The 20,024-nt window shown below is 35.2% G+C and overlaps 1 protein-coding gene across 7 annotated transcripts in view; it reads right to left on the reverse strand.

The window, feature by feature from the left end:
• Nucleotides 1-20,024, reverse strand: part of ZC3H13 (zinc finger CCCH-type containing 13) — a 100,704-nt gene that overhangs the window by 38,335 nt on the left and 42,345 nt on the right. For all 7 annotated transcript variants that reach the window (XM_045076657.1, XM_004759215.3, XM_013059808.2 and 4 more), the window contains exon 8: nt 16,682-16,879. In XM_045076657.1, the coding sequence (XP_044932592.1) occupies nt 16,682-16,879 (198 nt within the window). The remainder of the gene's footprint in view (nt 1-16,681; nt 16,880-20,024) is intronic.

Genomic DNA, 20,024 nt, shown 5'->3' on the forward strand with positions numbered 1-20,024 from the left:
CCTGAACTATGTTCTTTATAAATGATGCCTAAGTAGACCTTTTATCAATACAAGCACCAAATACATAAAATATATGTTACTCATTCAGGGAAGTGATTCCAATATATTGAAAAGAATTTTGCAGAACAAGGATTTTAGCAAATAAACAAAAACATCTTTTGGATAACAGTTGACTAAAAGAAGTCAGCTAATCAGAACATCATATTCACCTAAACATTGTAGTTATTAGTAATTTCACTAAACCTTCACACTTCTCATAAAAATTTTCTTTTCATAAAAAATTAAGCCATAAGCCACTATAATTTAACTGACTCTTAAGAGAAATGTATTTACTTATAGGTAGAAATAGAAATGCTCACAGGGTGTTACCCAAATTTGGAAAACCAGCTATGATCAATGGTCATTCAAATGCATCTTACCGAAAAGAAAAACACTGCAAGACTGAGAATTAGAATTATTACTGTTTGGTATGTTCCAACTGCAATATCACCAGATTCTAGACAATTTGGAAATCTGTAAATTGATTAAAAAACATGGCTTTCCACTGAACTGGCATTTTGGTTAGTTTTATTAATTGTGCATACTAAAAACTGCTTCAAGAAAGTCTGCAATACCATTTGGTGATTAGTACATGGAACCTAAAAAATAATTATAGCTCATATTACTATCTTTAAAAAACACAATACAGTCCAATCACATTTCTATTCAAATTCAGTGTCGATAGCATGGAGTAAAAAATGCAGTTCAAGCTTAGGATAATCAACCTATCAAATTAAGGTCAGAGGACCAATCCATTGTTAAGTTATGGTTTCAGCATTTTTTCTTCTTACCCATCATCCTTCAAGAAAAAAAAATTAAGAAAACTTGGTTTAAATTAAAAGCATCTGTTATGAACCGAATGTGTCCCCTCAAATTTATACAACCTCCCAATGTGATAGTATTTGAAGGTGGAGGCATTTGGGAGTAATTGGTTTAGATGAGGTCCTGTGGGTGGAGCTCCCAAGAGATCGTATCCTTACAAGAGTTCATTCTCTCCTGTCCATGCCAGGACACAGTGAGAAGACAATGTTTGTAAACCAGAAACCAAATCTGCTGGAACTCTGACCTTGGACTTTCCAGCCTCTATAGCTGTGAGAATTCAATGTCTGTTGTATAAACCACTCCAGTATATGGTTATTTTATAACAGCAGCCCAAGATGGCTAAGATAGCATCTTTATTTTCTTATTATTCTTTCAAAAGTTCGATGACTAAACAATAGTGAAAAGAGAGGATGTTACCAAAACAAGATGGGTCAAATTATGCATGTCAGTGTAAAATGGACCTGGGCCTGTGTTCATTCTACACATAAGAAGGTAGAAAATAAAACTGCCTTGAAATCTGACCAAAATTATTAGTACTTTGGCTTTTACACTATTGCAGAGGTATATTAAAATACATTTCCAGTTAGAATAGCAGTAATTTTAGATTCTTCTTAGGCTTTAGAATTGGCTGGTTTCTTATCTGAGGAGAAAAAAGAGGTGACATTTGACACTCAAATTAAGAAAAGAGTTTATCATTGCATGAAGAGAGCCCAATACCTTAAAGAAGAAATCTGTATACTGCCAGCAAGAGCACTGTGATTTATAGCACCGGGAAAACCAATCTTTAGCCTGACTTGATTCTAACCAGAAGTTTTTTAATGCTACTATAATTAGGACAAAATGTGCAATGAGAAGATTCAGGGTATATTTAATTTGGGGAACATGTGAAAGGTTAAAAAAATTTAAAAAGAAAAACTTCCCTCACTCAAGATACACAGATTTCACCTACAAACAAGCATGCTTACCCTAGACTTTTAAAAAATTACTAATACCAGTTTTTCTTTTAGTAAATGGTTTGTATTTCTAAAATGAAAATATGCCTTCATAATGTAACTAACATTTATAAGTCACCCTTTAAAATCATCATGAAAAGTATACTTAAAAAAAAAAGGACTATGGGCAATATCAAAATCAACTATTTCCAGTGGTAAAATGCAACACCATATGATACAGATTTCAAACACAGAAATATTTCGGCTTTATTATTTTACATAAGAAACATATCCTGAATAAAAAAGTCACTTTAATTTATTGAGCTGATATTAAGTAAGCATCATATATACTGCAAGCATTATTTTTGGCACTGAGAATACAGAAGTAAAAAAGACAGGCAACCTGGGGCTAATAAAACATTATGTTAATAAAAAATTTAAAAAAAGACAGGCAAAACCACTAACATCATCATCATCATCATCATCATAATACCAATAACAGTAGCAGGTAACACATATATTGTTATTACATCCGTACCATTGTTTTAAGGACTGAAAACCAGTCTGTCTTAACTACATGGACTACGAGTAGACCACCACCAGGAAAGCAAAGCAATTTCAGTTAGTTAATGCAACAACAGAGTAATAAAATAAAAACTATTAGGTTCCTCTCTCAAAAAAAGTCAGGGGACAACTTTAGGATGGTTCAAAGGAAAGGGCCTTATTGAGAAGATGGAATTTGAGCCAAGAACTGACAATCCAGGGAAAGAACATGACTTGCAGAGGGTTCAACCACAAGAGGCAGGAGGAATCACAATATATGAGAAGAACATTAAGAAGACAAGGGTAATTACAATTTGTAAGTGAAGAGTTACATGAGAGAAGGCCAGCTGATATGAAGTCATCTATGTGATGGTGAAAGCCGGACTGTACTTTTTTTTCCCCCCAGATTTTATTATAAGCATGAAGAAAATCACTATGAAAAAAAAATCACTAGAGAGTTTTAGGCATGAAGTGTCATTCAAAATCTAGCACGATCTCAAAGAATAAAAATTATTATGATCATCTCAACACATACAGAAAAAGCACTGACAAAACTCAACACCCATTTATGATAAAAATTCTCAACAAAGTGGCTTTAGAAGTAACATACCTCAACATAATAAAAGTCACACAGAACAAACCCACAATTAACATATCCAGTGGTGAAAAACAGAGCTTTTTCTCTAAGATTAGGAATAAGACAAGGATGTCCACTCTCATCACTATTATTCAACACAGTACTGGATGTCCTAGCTGCAGCAGTCAGATAAGAAAAAGAAATTAAAGGCCTTCGGAAACCTCCAAACTCTTTCTATGAGGCCAGCATCACCCTGATCCCAAAACTAGACAAAGCCCCATCAAAAAGGAGAATTACAAACCAATACCCTGATGAATATGGATGCAAAAATTCTCACCAAAATACTAGTCAATAGGATTTAATAGTACGTTAAAAGGATTATTCCCCACAACCAAGTGGGATTTATTCCTGGGCTGCAAGCGTGGTTCAACATCTGCAAATCAATCAATGTGATCCAACACATTAATAAAAGAAAGGACAAGAACCATATGATTCTCTCAACAGATGCAGAAAAATCATTTGACAAAATACAGCATCCTTTTGTGATTAAAACTTCACAGTGTAAAGATAGAAGGAACATACCGCAAAATCATAAAAGCCATCTATAAAAACTCTGACCTTGTTTCCTGACCTTGACCCACGATGAGTATCATTCTCAATAGGAAAAAGCGGAGAGCTTTTCCCCTAAAAGGAACACAGCAGGGATGTCCACTATCATCACCACTGTTCAAGAGAGTACTAGAAGTCCTAGCCTCAGCAATCAGACAACAAAAAGAAATACAAGGCATCCAAATCGACAAAGAAAAACTCTTGCTCTTTGCAGATGACACGATCCTCTTTGTGGAAAACCCAAAATACTCCAAAATTGCCAGAACTCATACAGGAATTCAGTAAAGTGGCAGGATATAAAATCGATGCACAGAAATCAGCTGTATTTCTATACACCAACAGCAAGACAGAAGAAAGAGAAATTAAGGAGTTAATCCCATTTACAATTGTACCCCCAAACATAAGATACCTAGGAATAAACCTAACCAAAGAGGCAAAGGATCTGTACTCAGAAAACTATGTAACACTCATGAAAGAAATTGAGGAAGGCGCAAAGAAATGGAAAAATGTTCCATGCTTATGGACTGAAAGAATAAATATGGTTAAAATTTAAAATGTCTATGCTACCTAGTGCAAACTACACATTCAATGCAATCCCTATCAAAATACCATCAACTTTTTTCACAGAGCTGGAACAAATAATCCTAAAATTTGAATGGAACCAGAAAAGACCCCAAATAGCCAAAGAAATGTTGAAAACAAAAAGCAAAGTTGATGGCATCACAATTCTGGACTTCAAGATGTATTACAAAGCTGCAATCATCAAAACAGTATGGTACTGGTACAAACAGACACATAGATCAATGGAACAGAACAGAGAACCCAGAAATGGACCCTCAACTCTATGGTCAACTAATCTTTGACAAGGCAGAAAAGAATACCCAATGGAAAAAAGACAGTCTCTTCAACAAATGGTGTTGGGAAAATTGGACAGCCACTGGCAGGCAAATGAAATTGGACCATTTCCTTACACCACACACACAAAAAGAGACTCAAAATGGATGCAAGATCTCAATGTGAGACAGCAATCCATCAAAATCCTACAGGAGAACACAGGCAGCAACCTCTTTGACCTCGGCTGCAGCAACTTCTGGCTAGACATGTCTCCAAAGGCAAGGGAAACAAAGGCAAAAATCACATCACTTGGCATCAGGGAACTACAAATCAAAACCACAATGAGATACCACCACACACCAGTAAGAATGGCTAAAATTAATAAGCCAGGAAACGACACATGTTGGCAAGGATGTAGAGAAAGGGGAACCCTCCAGGACTGTTGGTGGGAATGCAAGCTACTGCAGCCACATTGGAATACAGTATGGAGATTCCTCAGAAAGTTGAAAACAGAGCTATCCTATGGCCCAGCAATTGCACTACTAGGTATTCACCCCGAAGATACAAACGTAGTGATCTGAAGGGGCACATGCACCCCAATGTTTATAGCAGCCATGTCCACAATAGCCAAACTATGTAAAGAGCCCAGATGTCCACTGACAGATGAATGGATAAAGATGTGGTCTATATAGACAATGGAATATTACTCAGCCATCAAAAATTGAAATCTTACCATTTGCAATGACATGGATGGACTAGAGAGTATTATGCTAAGTGAAATAAATCAATCAAAGAAAGATATAGTGAGTGCTGGGTATTATATAAGACTGAAGAATCAAAGACCTATACCTCTGAAACCATTAACACATTATATGTTAATTGAATTAAAATTAAAATTAAAAAATAAAAAAAAAGAAAGGCATTTAATTGGTAAGGAAGAAATTAAAATGTCACTATTTGTAGATGACATGATACTATACATAGAAAACTGTAGGGCGCCTGGGTGGCTCAGTGGGTTAAGCTGCTGCCTTTGGATCAGGGCATGATCTTGGGGTCCTGGGATCGAGTCCTGCATCAGGCTCTCTGCTTAGCAGGGAGCCTGCTTCTCTTCTCTCACTCTGCCTGCCTCTCTGTCTACTTGTGATCTCTCTCTGTCAAATAAATAAAATCTTTAAAAAAAAAAAAAGAAAAAACTGTAAAGAATCCGTGAAAAATGTATCGGAAGTAATACATGGATTCAGCAAAGTTGCAGGGTATAAAATTACTACAGAGAACTGGGTTGCATTTCTATACCCTAATAACAAAATAGGAGAAAGAATAATTAAGAAAATAATGCTACTTAAAACTGCACCAAAACCGATAAAATAACTAGAAATAAATTTAACCAAGGAGTTGAAAGACCTGTACTCTGAAAAGTATAAAACACTGAAGAAAGAAACTAAAGATAACATAAACAAATGGAAAGACATACTATGCTCATGGAAGAATTAATATTGTTCAAATGGTAATCTACAGATTCAAAATAATCCCTATCAAAATGTCAATAGCATTTTTCGCTAAACTAGAAAACATAACCCTAAAGTTGTATGGATCCCCAAAAGATCCTAAATTGCCAAGGCGATAAAACAAACAAACAAAACAAAACAAAGCAGGAGGTATCCCAATTCCAGATTTCAAGATACATTACAAAGTTATAATGATCAAAATAGACATGTGATCACTGAACAGAAGAAACAGCCCAGAAATAAACCCACAATTATATGGTCAACTAATCTATGACAAAGGAGGCAAGAATATATACTGGGAAAAAGACAGCCTCTTCAATTAGTGATGTTGGGAAAACTGTACAGCCACATGCAAAAGAATGAAACCGGACCATTTCCTTCTACCATACACAAAAATAAACTCAAAATGGATTAAAGAACTAAAACCATAAAACTCCTAGAAAAAACACAGGCCATAATTTTTCTAACATTGGCCTTACCAACATTTTCTTCAGTCTATCTCCTCAGGCAAAGGAAATAAAAGCAAAATAAGCTACTGGGACTATACCAATACAAAAAGCTTTATGCACAGCTAAGGAAACCATCAACAAAACAAAAGGGCAAAATACTGGATAGGAGATGACACTTGCAAATGATATATCTAATAAGGGGTTATTACCTAAACATATATAAAGAGCTTATACAAATCAGTAGCAAAAAACAAAAAAAACAAAAACCACCACAACAAAACAAAGCAAGACAAACAAAACTCCAAAACAACTAATCCAGCTGAAAATGGACAGAGGACTTGAAGAGACATTCCAAAGATGATCACAGATGGCCAAAAGACACATGAAAGACACTTGCATCACTAATCATCAGATAAATACAAATCAAAACCAGCCACCTTATTATACCTGTCAGAATGGTCAAAATAAAAAAAAAAAAAAGAAAGAAACAAAACAAGTGTTAGTGAGGATTCAGACAAAAAGGAACCCTCGTGCTGCTGATGGGAATGTAAATTGGTATAGTTACTGTGGAAAGCACTATGAAGGTTCCCCCCCAAAATTAAAAATAGAAATACCATACGATGTAGTAATTCCACTCCTAGGTATCTACCTTAAGTAAAAAAAAAAAAAAACACTAATCTGAAAAGACACAGGCACCCCTATGGCTATGACAGCATTGTTTACAATAGCCAAGATATGGAAGCAGCTGAAGTTCCCATCAATAAATACATAAAGGAAGATGTGGCATATATATGCAATGAAACAGTGTTCAGCCATAAAAAGAATGAGATGTTGCCACTGGTAACAACATGGATGGACCCAGAAGGTATTATGCTAAGTAAAATGAGTCAGACTGAAAAAATATGAATACCACATAATATCACTTATATGTAGAATCTAAAAATAAAAAAAAATTTTTAAAAAGCAGAAACAAACCCATAAATATAGAGAACATCTGATGGTTCTCAGAGGCGTGGGGTGGGGGGAGATGGGCAAAATGGGTGAAGGGGAATGGGAGATACAGAATTCCAGTTATGGAATGACTAAGTCACAGGGATAAAAGGTACAGCATAGGAATACAGTCAGTGATACTGTAATAATGTAGCGTGGTGACAGATGGGGGCTACACTGGTGAGCACAGCATAATGTATAGAGAAGTTGAATCACTAGGTTGTGCATCTCGTGCTAAATTAATGTTGTGTCAAGTATACAATAAAAAAATAATCTAGCAATATCTTACCTATCTAAATAAGTATGTAAGATAGAGAAAGAAAATGCTTCTGTGTGATGATCCCTTTTAAACCTAGAATTTGCTGTCCCTCTGAAGCAAGTAATAAATTCCCCTGAAAGGGGAATGAGCTAAGTGAACAATCTCCCAAAATAGAATACTTTTGTCTGTAGGAATGTTTTGAAAAATGTCTCCTCATAAATATATAATGGTACTTGTAAAAAAATTTGACATAAGCAAACTAATCATTTCCACATAATACAAGTAAATCTAATCCAAGTAATAACAATTTGACTCAATTTTATTTTTGCATACATATAGAAATGAAGTAATTTCAAAAACCTCAATTTAAGAATGAAGACTATTAAGATAAGGCTTAAATCAACACATCCTTAAATGTTATCCTAATCTAGATTTACAATAAATAAGAGAATTTTTCAGAATCTGGTTCAAGAGCCTTACACAGATTTGCTCAATCACTTGGCTTACTGAGGTAAAAACTGTACCTACCACTGTAACTGAAAATCAGAGGAGACAAGTACATGGTATCCCTAGCACATATGAGAAGATTGTTTTTAAGCTTTAGAAGTAAGGGAGTCAGTATTCCAAATGAAATAAAATCCAGAAACAACACACACCAGCCTAACATGAATGAAGACAACTGGCTCCTATCCTCTACCTGGTAGACCAAGTTAAAGTACTACTTTCTCCTGGGAGGGGATAGGGGTGAGGGCGAGTGACCACACCAGGAAACAGCAGAAATCCAGTCTGGGGAAGGAGTGAGGTGACGAACAGTTCTCAAGGCTCTGGACTGATTTCCTAGACATAACATCTCCTCAGTTCAGGCCAACAAAATGGGTAAGCAAATAAGGAATATTCATGAAGTCCTTGCCACTCTTCTGAAAATCCTATCCAGTTGCAGATCATTTACCTGTTAGTGAAAAAATTACCAGCAGATGGCACCAAACCACAGCCAGATTGGGATGGATTTTGCTAGTGCAAATTTGGGTGTCTTTCACTAATCTCACCACATACAAGGCAGCCCCACACTTTTACTGGGTTGAATTTCTGGTCTTCATTTACCATGGTGTACACTTCTGATTGCAGCAATTATGGGAACAGATCAAACTTCCCAACCACCTCCCGCTGCTGAAAACGCTCTCTGAAACAAGTACTTGAGAACAACTTTCAAGTCTCTAACTTCACCAAGCATGTTGGACAAAAGATAAAAGTACACTTTTTAGGGATATAAAACCATTTTAGATTTGGCTGCAAAACAGGAGGTTCTCTAGTGAGCTCAACAAATTTTCCCAATATCACACCCATGAAAAAGAGCCCAAGACTTGATCCCTTAGACTAATTGTGAAATTGCTTATTTTCCTCCAATGTGACTGAATTATTTTGATATTTATAAAACTCTCATTTTGGGGGCACCTGGATGGCTCAGTTAGTACAGCATGTGACTCTTGATCTCAGGGTCATGAGTTCCAGCCCCACATTGACCGCAGAGCTTACTTAAAAAATAAATAAATAAACAAACAAACAAACCACATCTTTAATACAAGTCTACCATAAATTTAGTGTATTATAGAATATATTCAGGTATGTTACAGATTTCTTTAAGTGCCTTAATTTTATATCCCTAGCCTAAATCACCATTCACATGAAAACACTTCTTAGGTCTATACATAGGGCTTCATTAAATTAATGGCAGAAAAAAAGATGAATGCCTCAGATAAGCAATTTCCAACCTGAACATAAAGGTCCCATTTTATTACTAAGAAGTTTGCATATCCTTCATTATATTATTTGTGTTAATACCCATTAATTAAGGAAAATGTTATAAAAGGTATTAAAATCAGTACTTTTAAAATTTATTATTTTGAAGTTACACTACTCTCTTTTTTTCCTTTCACGTGTGAGACTGGAGTAGTGATTATGTGTTTTTAAGTGTAGTTCTCTCCTGGAGATATATGTTAAAATATGTATGGGTAAAACAGTGGGATATCTGGGATTTGCTTCAAAATAATACTGGAGGAGGGAGGGGTATAGGAGTAAAGGAAACAAGATGAATATAAAAGTATCATTATACTATTGTAGTTTTTATGTGTGTGAAATGTTCCATAATAATAATGTTAATGTAACATTTTTCTATCTTCTATATATAGTCCAGCAACACTGGTACACATTACTCAAGAAACCATCCTTCAGTCTATAGAAAAACGCTTGGTGCACAAATGGTTTCTTCCTTGTCCTCTGGCTCATGGCCACAGGGTGAGATTTGCCAACCCAGACCATCGTACCTGTACATGAATGGTAAACACTGAATAAATCCAATAAATAGTATTTCTTATGAAAGGTCTGAAACATTCTGATTTAATTATTTTGATAAATGTGTGCAATCACTGAAAGGAAGTAAGACTGTCACTTTGATGGTGATTTGCTTATTCTGCTAAATTGAAGTCAAAGCCAACAAATTTTGAATGATCACATCTGTCTTTCAAAGCTTAGCAAGACTCATCATGTAGGCATTTGTACTATTAAGAAGTAGATTTCTATCCTCCGGTAATTATAATGAAGTGTTTTTAAAAAAGTGATTACCTGTACACTCAATATTATCTTCGCATTTAACCACAAAATTCTGCATCCTAGCCTTTTGATTAAAACATATTAGCTTCCATCAGCGAAACCTTATTTAACCAAATCTCCAGCAAAATGAGCACTATAGAATTGCTAGCTAACTCCTCTGGTTAACTACTAACCAAAAAGTTTATGTTTGCTTAAATCTTTGTTCTTAAAGTACACCAGTAATTTGGTTTACTTTCCTAATTCAACAAAGCATTACAGAATATAGATTTTCACTGATGAAAAAGATTATTACAGGTCCACTGAAATACCACTGCAAATATCTGCTTCAGGATTACCTAAACATAACGGGTTAGGAATACTGACACAAAATATTCCTTTCACAGGTGATTTTCTGACTAAATACCTAATATGAATTTAATTTTCCTGTGAATCGCACCTCTTCTAAACAAATTACAGAATAAAAAGTACTTAGTTGAGTTCCAGGTAATCAAGATTTTACCATTTTCTGTACAGAACAAGTCATGAAAAGTTTACTTTATAAAAATGTAATGGGAAGGGACGCCTGGGTGGCTCAGTTGGTTAATCGGCTGCCTTCGGCTCAGGTCATGCTGGGAGCAGCACGCTGGGATCGAGTCCCGCCCTTGCTTGGCAGGGAGCCTGCTTCTCCCTCTGCCTCTGTCTGCCTGAGCTTGCTCGTGCTTCTCTCTCTATGACAAATAAATAAATAAAATCTTTAAAAAAAAAATGTAATGGGAAACTGCTACATTTTCTAAAAGTAATAAAATCCATAAGGCTTTTTTTTCTTGGATAAACAGGTAGTATTCAGATTTTGATCAATGTTGCACAAATAAGTAATAGCTCAGTAAAGTTTACCAGCCAAATGGGAAGACACTGATTCACTTCAAAACATGACAGAACTTAGTGCGATTAAATCAACAAATATTCTGGGAACAGAGTATATTGTTAACAAAGCTGATGTGGCCAACAAAGACTTGGGGGAGGTACTCAAATTCTCAATGCCAGATCAGTGGCAGACAGAGGGAGGAATATCATGATTTTTTTTCTGAGAGGGAATGGGTACTTTCCCTCTCACCAAAACACACACAGGCAAAATTTCACCCACAAATCAAGAAATTTGCAGATCCCCTGAAATCTACCAATGGATCTCCAGTCAGGAGCCCCTGATCTAGAAAGTTATGAAATTGAGATACAGAAGACAGGGAAAGGAATTAAGCCATAGGATCATATGGTTTTGCTGCATCATCTGTCCTACCCATATGCATACTCCTCTATAACCACATAGGGAACCATCCTTAAGAAATGTAAGCAACCTCCTACACATTCAACAGGCCTTATAAATTTTACTTGGAAAAAAAAAAGAATCCATGTTCAGAGAACTATTATTTTCCATACATGTGATTACTATATTACTTCTACCTATAGTAACAAAGCTTCTGAGAACATTTTTGTTCATGGATACCCTATACCAAATAAATAAATGAATTAGGATATTTTTACCTTAGCACAACATATCCTAATAACCAAAATATTCTAAATAAGCCCATTAGAATGCCTAAATTAATTTTAAAGGACAATTTTCTCCAAAAAGAATTTGGACACTAATCTTTAATTACATACCCCACCAAACTGAAAGCATGACGATGATTCTCACTACAGTATTTGGTTTTAGAATGAGTAAGTTCTCCTTCAAAGTAATGGGGATATATTAAAATAAGAGATCCAAGAAAAACCCTTGGAAAATAAATTAACTTCTCCTAAATCAAAATGCCCCTTTTCAACTGTGTAAAACATGGCTTCAGAACTCTAGTGCAAGTCAGGTACCCATGCAGTTCTTCAGTACTACTACTTCTGGTGCTTCATTTTCTTAGACAAAATAAAGTTCAGATTTTTCTATGTACTAAATAATAGGTAAGTCCTAGGCATACCTTGTTGCTTAGACACAGCTAGGAAGAAACAGTGGATAACACTGGAAAATGAAGAATCAACCTACATAATTCTCAATTCCTCATAATACAAAACATGTAACTATTTCAATAGTGAAGTATCCAGGGACATATGTTAAGAATCAACTCTCAGAGATTTCTGGGTCAAAACAACAAAATGAAAATACCAGGAACTGTTAAAGAATAGACTCCTTAAAATGTAAATCAGCAAGATCATTTAACATAATTTATATCTGATTTACATGTCATTTTCAAAAACATACGCACTAGAATGAATAAAATACAGACAATATTTTAGGGAAATATGTTCAAGAATTGTGGGTGCTCCACTTAACCGTTCCGTTATTGCCCCAATGAGGCAAAATGCTCCTAGGTCCTAGCAATGGCTCACAGAATCATTCTGGTTCTTCCAAGTCAAGTCACCAGAGAGGGAGAGAAAAAAACGGATTCATCTAAATAAGACAAGATGATCTCTTACCAAGACAAAGAAAGGACTAAGCTTATCATCAGAATCTATTTTTTGGACAAAGACTGAGTTTTGTTGAACTTCTAATTATAAAGCTATGTTAAGTGCTCTTGGGTAGGTAATTTATCCTAGATAATATTACAAATACCAGTTCACACGGCTTTCCAGATAAAGTGGCAGATAATGCTGCTTTCATTCTAATAACATGTTGTTACTTAGTAACATGAACAGAAATGGCATCATGAGAATGTAGTAGAGACTGCAATGAGCTACCTCACACTCATTCTCACCTTGCTCTTTAGTAAACCCAATTTTATTCGAGTCAGTTACATGCTCAGCTAAATTTCTTTCTTTCTTTTTTTTAAAGGATTACATTTCTAAGACACCCTCATAGCTAGATGTAGCCATGTGACTAAATTCTGGCCCATAGATGTAACAGGAAATAGTGTTTGGGACTTCCAGGAAAATTAAGGCTTTCTTCCCTTCATAATTTTTCTGCTGCCTGGAACATGGATGGGATGTCTTAAGTCATCAGTAGTCATATTAAACCATGGGATAACTCTGAGAAAGGAAGCAAGGGGGTGCCTGGGTGGCTCAGTCCGTTAAACATCTGTCTGGCTCCAGTCATGATCCCAGAATCCTGGGATCCATGTCTGGCTCTCTGCTCAGTGGGGAGACTGCCTCTGCCTGTGCATGTGCATGCTCTCTCTCTCCTCACCGCCCCCAACTTCCTCTCTCAAATAAAAAAATCTTAAAAAAAAAAAAAGAAAGAAAGAAAGCATACACAAGGCAGATAGCACCTGGATCACCAATGACTGTGGAAAGAACAGTGTACAGTCTTGGACTGCCTCCCTCTGAGCTTCTTTATATATGAGAGAATAAATCTCAATGTATGGCTCCTAAACTTTGATGAACATCAGAATCACAAAATGAGCTTTTAAAAATCTGGATACCAAGGCTGCTCCTCATACTAATTAAATAAGAGTATCTGGGGATTGAAATCTGGTATTAGTACTTTTCGAAGACTCTCAGGCAGATTCCAAGGTGCAGCAAACTTTAAGAACTATTGCTTTATGTATGTAAGCCCTCCACAATGAGTCCTTATTACTAACAGCTGATTCTAAATCTGATACTGCAAAAGTATCAGGAAAAAAAATATCTTTATGGATACATTCTATTACCTATGTAGTTTAACTGAAAACCCACAAATGGAAGGACATTTTTAAATATCACTACACTGTAATTTATCATTAAAGTACAGTGCTTATTTTTTAAAGCATTATATCATTTGATCCTCACCTCAACCCTAAGTCAGTATCATGCATATTTTACAGTAAAAGTAATAGAGGTTCAGGGAAAACTCTCACATCATGCAACTGGCAAAGCCAAGATAAAAGTTTCTATTTGTGTAACTTCAAGTCTTGTGCCTTTTCCAATACATTGTAACTCCAAAGAAAAGAGGCCAAGAGCCTTCTAAAAGATTTACATTTTTTCTTGACTAAAGATTAATCTCATGAAAAGATAAATTTGAAAACTAATTTTTAAAAATGGAGACAGCATCCCTATTAAATCTATAAGCATTTCATAAATCTTGTGAACCACAAAAATATTACCTTCAAGTTAATTTTTTTTTAATTTGCTCTTAAGTAGCATTAAATAAATGAATTTTAAAAATCAAGAATTTATAATTTGTCAGTTTTGAAAATAGATCGTTAAGAAGTACTATTGTTAGAACAGAGGGAAAACTGGCCATGAGAAAGAATTTAATAAAATACATAGAATTTAAATTAGTTAATGCAGTGACTTTAGATTTTGAAACAATTTTTAAATGAACAGGTTTTCAGAAGGTCTCAGCTCTTTCACTGGCTGCCTTTTATATAATTTCATTTATACCAAAAAGTTAATGTTGATTAACTGACAGAACAATAATAAACAGAGGATTTGAACAAGACTAAGATTAACTGGACCTAATAGACATATAAAGAACACTCCACCCAACTGTAGTAGAATACGCAGCCTTCTCAAGTGCACATGGAATATTCTCCAGGACAGACTACATTTCAGGTCATGAAACAAGTCAACCTACATAGATTACATGAAACAACCTGACTCATTTAAGAGACAGTAAATGTGAACCGACCAATAATAAGAAAAATCAAATACAAAAATCAGTTGTTTCTATATGCTAACAATGAACAATCTGAAAAAGAAATTATAAAAACAATTCTGGTTAGAGTGGCATAAAACAAGAATATAACACTTAGGAATAAACCTAACCAAGGAGTTCAAAAACTGAAAACTATAAAACATCACTGGAAGAAACTAAAGAAAGCACAAATAAGTGCTTCCACACTCCTGGATTAGAATACTTAATACTGTTAAGACATCCATACTACTGAAAGCAACCTACAGCTTTGACACAGTTGCGATTGAAATCCCACGGCATTTTTGGTAAAAATATAAAAATTCATCCAAAAATTGATCAGAAATTAAAGGGACATGTTAGGAAGCCAAAACAATTTTCATATAGAAGAACAAAATGAGAGAATTCATACTTCCTCAGTTTAAAAGGTATTAGAAAGCTAAGTAATCAAAACAGTGTGGGACCAGCATAAAGACAGACCAGTGGAGTACCACAGAGGGTCTAGAAAAAAATCCCTGCCAAATGATATTCAACAAGGGTACCAAGACCACTCAAAGAGGAAAAGACAGTGTCTTCTAAAAACAGTGCTGGGAAAACTGGTTATCTACATGCAAAAAAATGAAATTGGAACCTTATCTTACACCATGTACAAAAATTAACTTTAAAGGAACTAAAAACCTAAGTGTAAGATCTAAAACTATAAAACTTCTTAGGAGAAAATCTTTATAACACTGGAGATGGCAATGATATTTTGGAAATGACACCAAAAGTACAGGCAACAATAACAAAGATAGACAAATGGTATCACAACAAACTTAAAACCTTTTGTGCATCAAGGACATTATCAACAGAGTGAATGAAAAGGCAACCTATGAAAAGGGAGAAAATACAAAGCACATATCTGATTTGGGGTTAATATCCAGAATATATAATAGATTCCTTAAACTCAAGAACAAAAAATCAAATAACTCAATTAAAAGACATTATTCCAAAGATGATACACAAATGACCAAAAAACATATGAAAAGATGGTCAACATTACCAATCATCAGTGAAACACCAAATTAAAACCATAGTAAGAGAACACCTCACACCTATTAGGATGGCTACTGTCCAAAAAACCAGAAAATAACAAGTACTGGTGAGGATATGGAGAAACTGAAACCCTTATACACTGCTGGTGGGATTGTAAAACAAAGCAACTGGTATGGAAAACAGTATGAAATTTCCTCAAAAAGTAAAAACAGAACTATCATAACTATCATATTATCTGGGAATTTCACTTCTGAATATATATGGAAAAATATCAAAAGAAGGGTCTTGAAGAGATACCTAAACACCTAGGCTTATCACAGCACTATTCGCAATAGCCAAGAGGTGGAAGTAACCCATACATCCACCAGGGGAATGGATATACAGACAGCAGATACCATTCAGCTGTAAAAAGCAAGGCAATCCTGTCACATGCTAAACATAGATGAATTTTGAAGACCTTATGCCAAATGAAATAAACCAGTCACAAAAAACCAAAATAGTTCCACTTATATGAGGTATCTAAAAGAAGTCAAATTCATAGAAACAGGAAGTAGAATGGTGGTTACTAAAGGCTGGGGAGGTGGGGGAGGAGGGGAAAGGATGAATTTCAGATGCACAAGATGAAAAAGTTCTGGAGATCTATTTCAAGACAATGTGTGTATACTTAATATTATTAAACTGTACACTTTAAAATGATTAAGATAAAAAATTTCATTATTTTACGATGTTTAAGGTAATGTTTATTGAATTATCCCTAGCTCGATATGGGAATTATTAAATAACACATACATAGAGTTTTAAAACACTAAAAAATCTACTACGGTAATGCCTGAAAAAAGGCTTCTGAAAAGTAAGTATTTTAAATTCTACAAAAGTAAGATTGTTAAAAACATACAATCCTACTTACCTTGGCTTGTCTCTTTTTTCTCTTTGTCTTTCAAAATCTCGTCCTCTGTCTTTTCCATCTCTTGGTTTTTCTTCTATTCTGTCTTTTACTTTATATTTTTCTTTATATTTTTTCCCCAGAACAATATCTTCCTGTATAGGAGGGGGTGGACTAGGAGTTCGAGGTCCTTTCTTTTTACTCTGGTTGCCTTTTGAATTCCTGAAGGTAATACAAAGCTATCATTATGGGTCCAAATACTTTTGGAAGGTCACATGGGTATTTTTTCATTTTAATAAAGCACATTTTAGGTTGTTTTTTTTTTAAAGATTTTATTTATTTATTAGAGAGATCACAAGTAGGCAGAGAGGCAGGAAGTGGGGGCAGGAGGCAGGGTCCCCGCTGAGCAGAGAGCCCGATGCGATGAGGGGCTTGATCCCAGGACCCTGAGATCATGACCTCAGCTGAAGGCAGAGGCTTAGCCCACTGAGCCGCCCAGGTGCCCCAATAAAGCACATTTTAAAAAATGGTAGCATTCCTCACCTTTTACTATCTTATTAATTAGTAATCACTATCCAGGAAAAAACACACATAAATGAGCAAATAATTAATTTAACTTGCTACTTATTAGTAATTTTAAAGGGTAGGTCTCTGAGAAAGAGGTGGAGTAGGAAGAGATTCTTTCAGAAATAGAAATAATAACAAGATAACTGCATGAACTGAATTTTTCATAAGCTTATATAGAAAAGTAGATGAAAAAAATAAAAATCACGTATAATTCCACTACTCAAGACTAACCCTTGTTAACATCTTGGATATATGCCCACACTTTTTCTTTCTTTCTTTCTTTTTTTTTAATTAAAGATTTTATTTATTTATTTATCGGGGGGGGGGGGGAGAACGAGCACAGGCAGACAGAATGGCAGGCAGAGGCAGAGGGAGAAGCAGGCTCCCTGCTGAGCAAGGAGCCGGATGTGGGACTCGATCCCAGGACGCTGGGATCCTGACCTGAGCCGAAGGCAGCTGCTTAACCAACTGAGCCACCCAGGCGTCCCTGCCCACACTTTTTCTATGTCACTTCTCCCTCCCCCAATTATATTATGTTTTATAAAAATTTTTGTACTAAACATAGCACAGATATCTTTTCTATGACAAAAAGCAGATGCAAATAATTATTTTTATAGACTCTCAAATTTCATCAAATAGATACGCTCCGTAACTTCTTTGAATAGTTTCAGATTGGTAAATTTTTTAGGTGGCCTCCATGTTTTATGATAAAGAACACAAAATTACATCATCTATAAATCAAATCCTAAACACTGTTAATAAACATTCATTTAAATCTTCTAAGTCTTATTTGAGAAATCCGCCTCAACTCTAAGATTACAAAAACACCCCCCTAAAATTTGGGAATTTGACCTTTCACATTTAACCTATCTGGAAGTGATTATTGGGTTATTAATCTCCTTTGGCACTTTAAATAATTTTATTCAAATGTTATAACTCTGACCTCTTATATATCCAAAATTGTCTGTCCTTATCTCAGATCTGTCATCATTTGACTGAATATAATAGCACTTTGGTACTAAAATACTTTCTCCTCAAAGCTCTACAAATATTGTTATAATATTTTATAACATTTGGTGTTGCAGATGAAAAATACAAAGAGAGCTCATTTCTTTTTCCCCATGCATGTTACACCCAGTTTTTGAGCTGGGATGATTACAAGACGTTTCTCCTTGGAAATTAAAAAACTGCACCAAGATATAACTAGGTTTTCTTTTTTTAGCCTTCTCTAGAACTCAGTGAACCATTCAATCCCAAATCCTTAAGTCTTTCAGTTCAATTTTTAAAAGATTTTTATTTTATCAATTCTCCAAATAGCCCAAGCCTCTCTGGTTAGCTTTATTATAGTTACCACATCTCCTGGATTTCTCATCCATGTCTTATTTTTTTAAATTATTTCTCTCTCTCCTTTTGCTTCCCAATCTTAAATATGTCTTCAAATTCAGTAATTCCTTGAAGCAGCACTCATTCTACTTGTTCCAAATAATTCAGCAGTCTCATTATTCTACTATTTTCAGTTGTTCTTTTTTTTTTTGAGATTTTATTTATTTGAGAGAGAGTGGGCACAAGTAGGCAGAGTGGCAGGCAGAGGGACAGGGAGAAGCAGGCTCTCCACTGAGCAGGGAGCCTGATGTGGGGCTCGATCCCACGACCTTGGGATCATGACCTGAGCCGAAGGCAGCCCCTTAACTGACTGAGCCACCCAGGGGCCCCATTTTCAGTTTTTTGGTTTTTTTTTTTTAAAGATATTACTTATTTATTTGACACACAGAGAGATCACAAGTAGGTAAAGATGCAGGCAGAAAGAGAAGGGGGAGCAGGCTCCCTGCTGAGCAGAGAGTCCAATGCAGGGTTCGATCCCAGGACCCTGGGATCATGACCTGAGCCGAAGGCAGAGGCTTAACCCATTGAGCCACCCAGGTGCCCCTATTTTCAGTTTTTTAAAAAATTGTTTTTCTTCCAAAATATCTTGTTCACAGATTGCTTTAATTTTCATGTCAACTGGTCTCATCTTCTCAATGCAATCATTCTCTCAAATTGTACTAAAATTATGAATTTATTATTTAAATTTGTTTTTGTGTTCTCCAACACTGTTCAGTCTGGTGCTGAGTTTTGAAGTAGCCCTCATATATCTGGTAAGTTTTCACCAGCTACTCATTTCACTATTCGTCTTTATAAATGATGACCTAAGTCTGTATCCTAGAACTTACTTCCTGTAACCCTGAGGTCTCTAATCTGATTCCTTAGCTATAAAAAGGTAATAGAGATCATCTTCTTCAAAACTGCTGGTAAAATTTTAAAAAGATAAAAGTATAAAATCAATGGACTCTGTGGGCATTCAGAAAATTTAGCTCTTAATCCTTATTCCTATTTCTTATTATCATAGATAAGGTTAGCTACATAGCAAGTTAGAAATTACTAAAGTATGATCAAATCTTTTTTCACCTTTGTCTCCTGCTATGAACCATAGCCACATATCTCCTTACATATTTATGAGATAACTCAAACTTTTAATGTATCTAACAGTAAGTGATAAATGCCTGAATTTCTAAATATTTTTCCACTTAAAAGACAAAAACAGTAGTCACTATCAAAAAATTATTTTAAAGATAAAATAATAGAGGAATTCTTGATACAAACTATTTTCACGTTACTTCCTGTGACAGAGACTAACTAGGTGTTTACTAAATTTTGTCCCTGGCACACTGTTGAAACATACTGTCTAGACTTTTTTGAAATTGGGTATGGCCAAGTGACCAAGTTCTGGCCAAAAAATGTGAGTAGAAGTGATATATACCAC

Source organism: Mustela putorius, unplaced genomic scaffold (genome assembly GCF_011764305.1).
Source record: "Mustela putorius furo isolate JIRA1106 unplaced genomic scaffold, ASM1176430v1.1 tig00000179_pilon_pilon_pilon, whole genome shotgun sequence".
Lineage (NCBI taxonomy): Eukaryota > Metazoa > Chordata > Mammalia > Carnivora > Mustelidae > Mustela > Mustela putorius.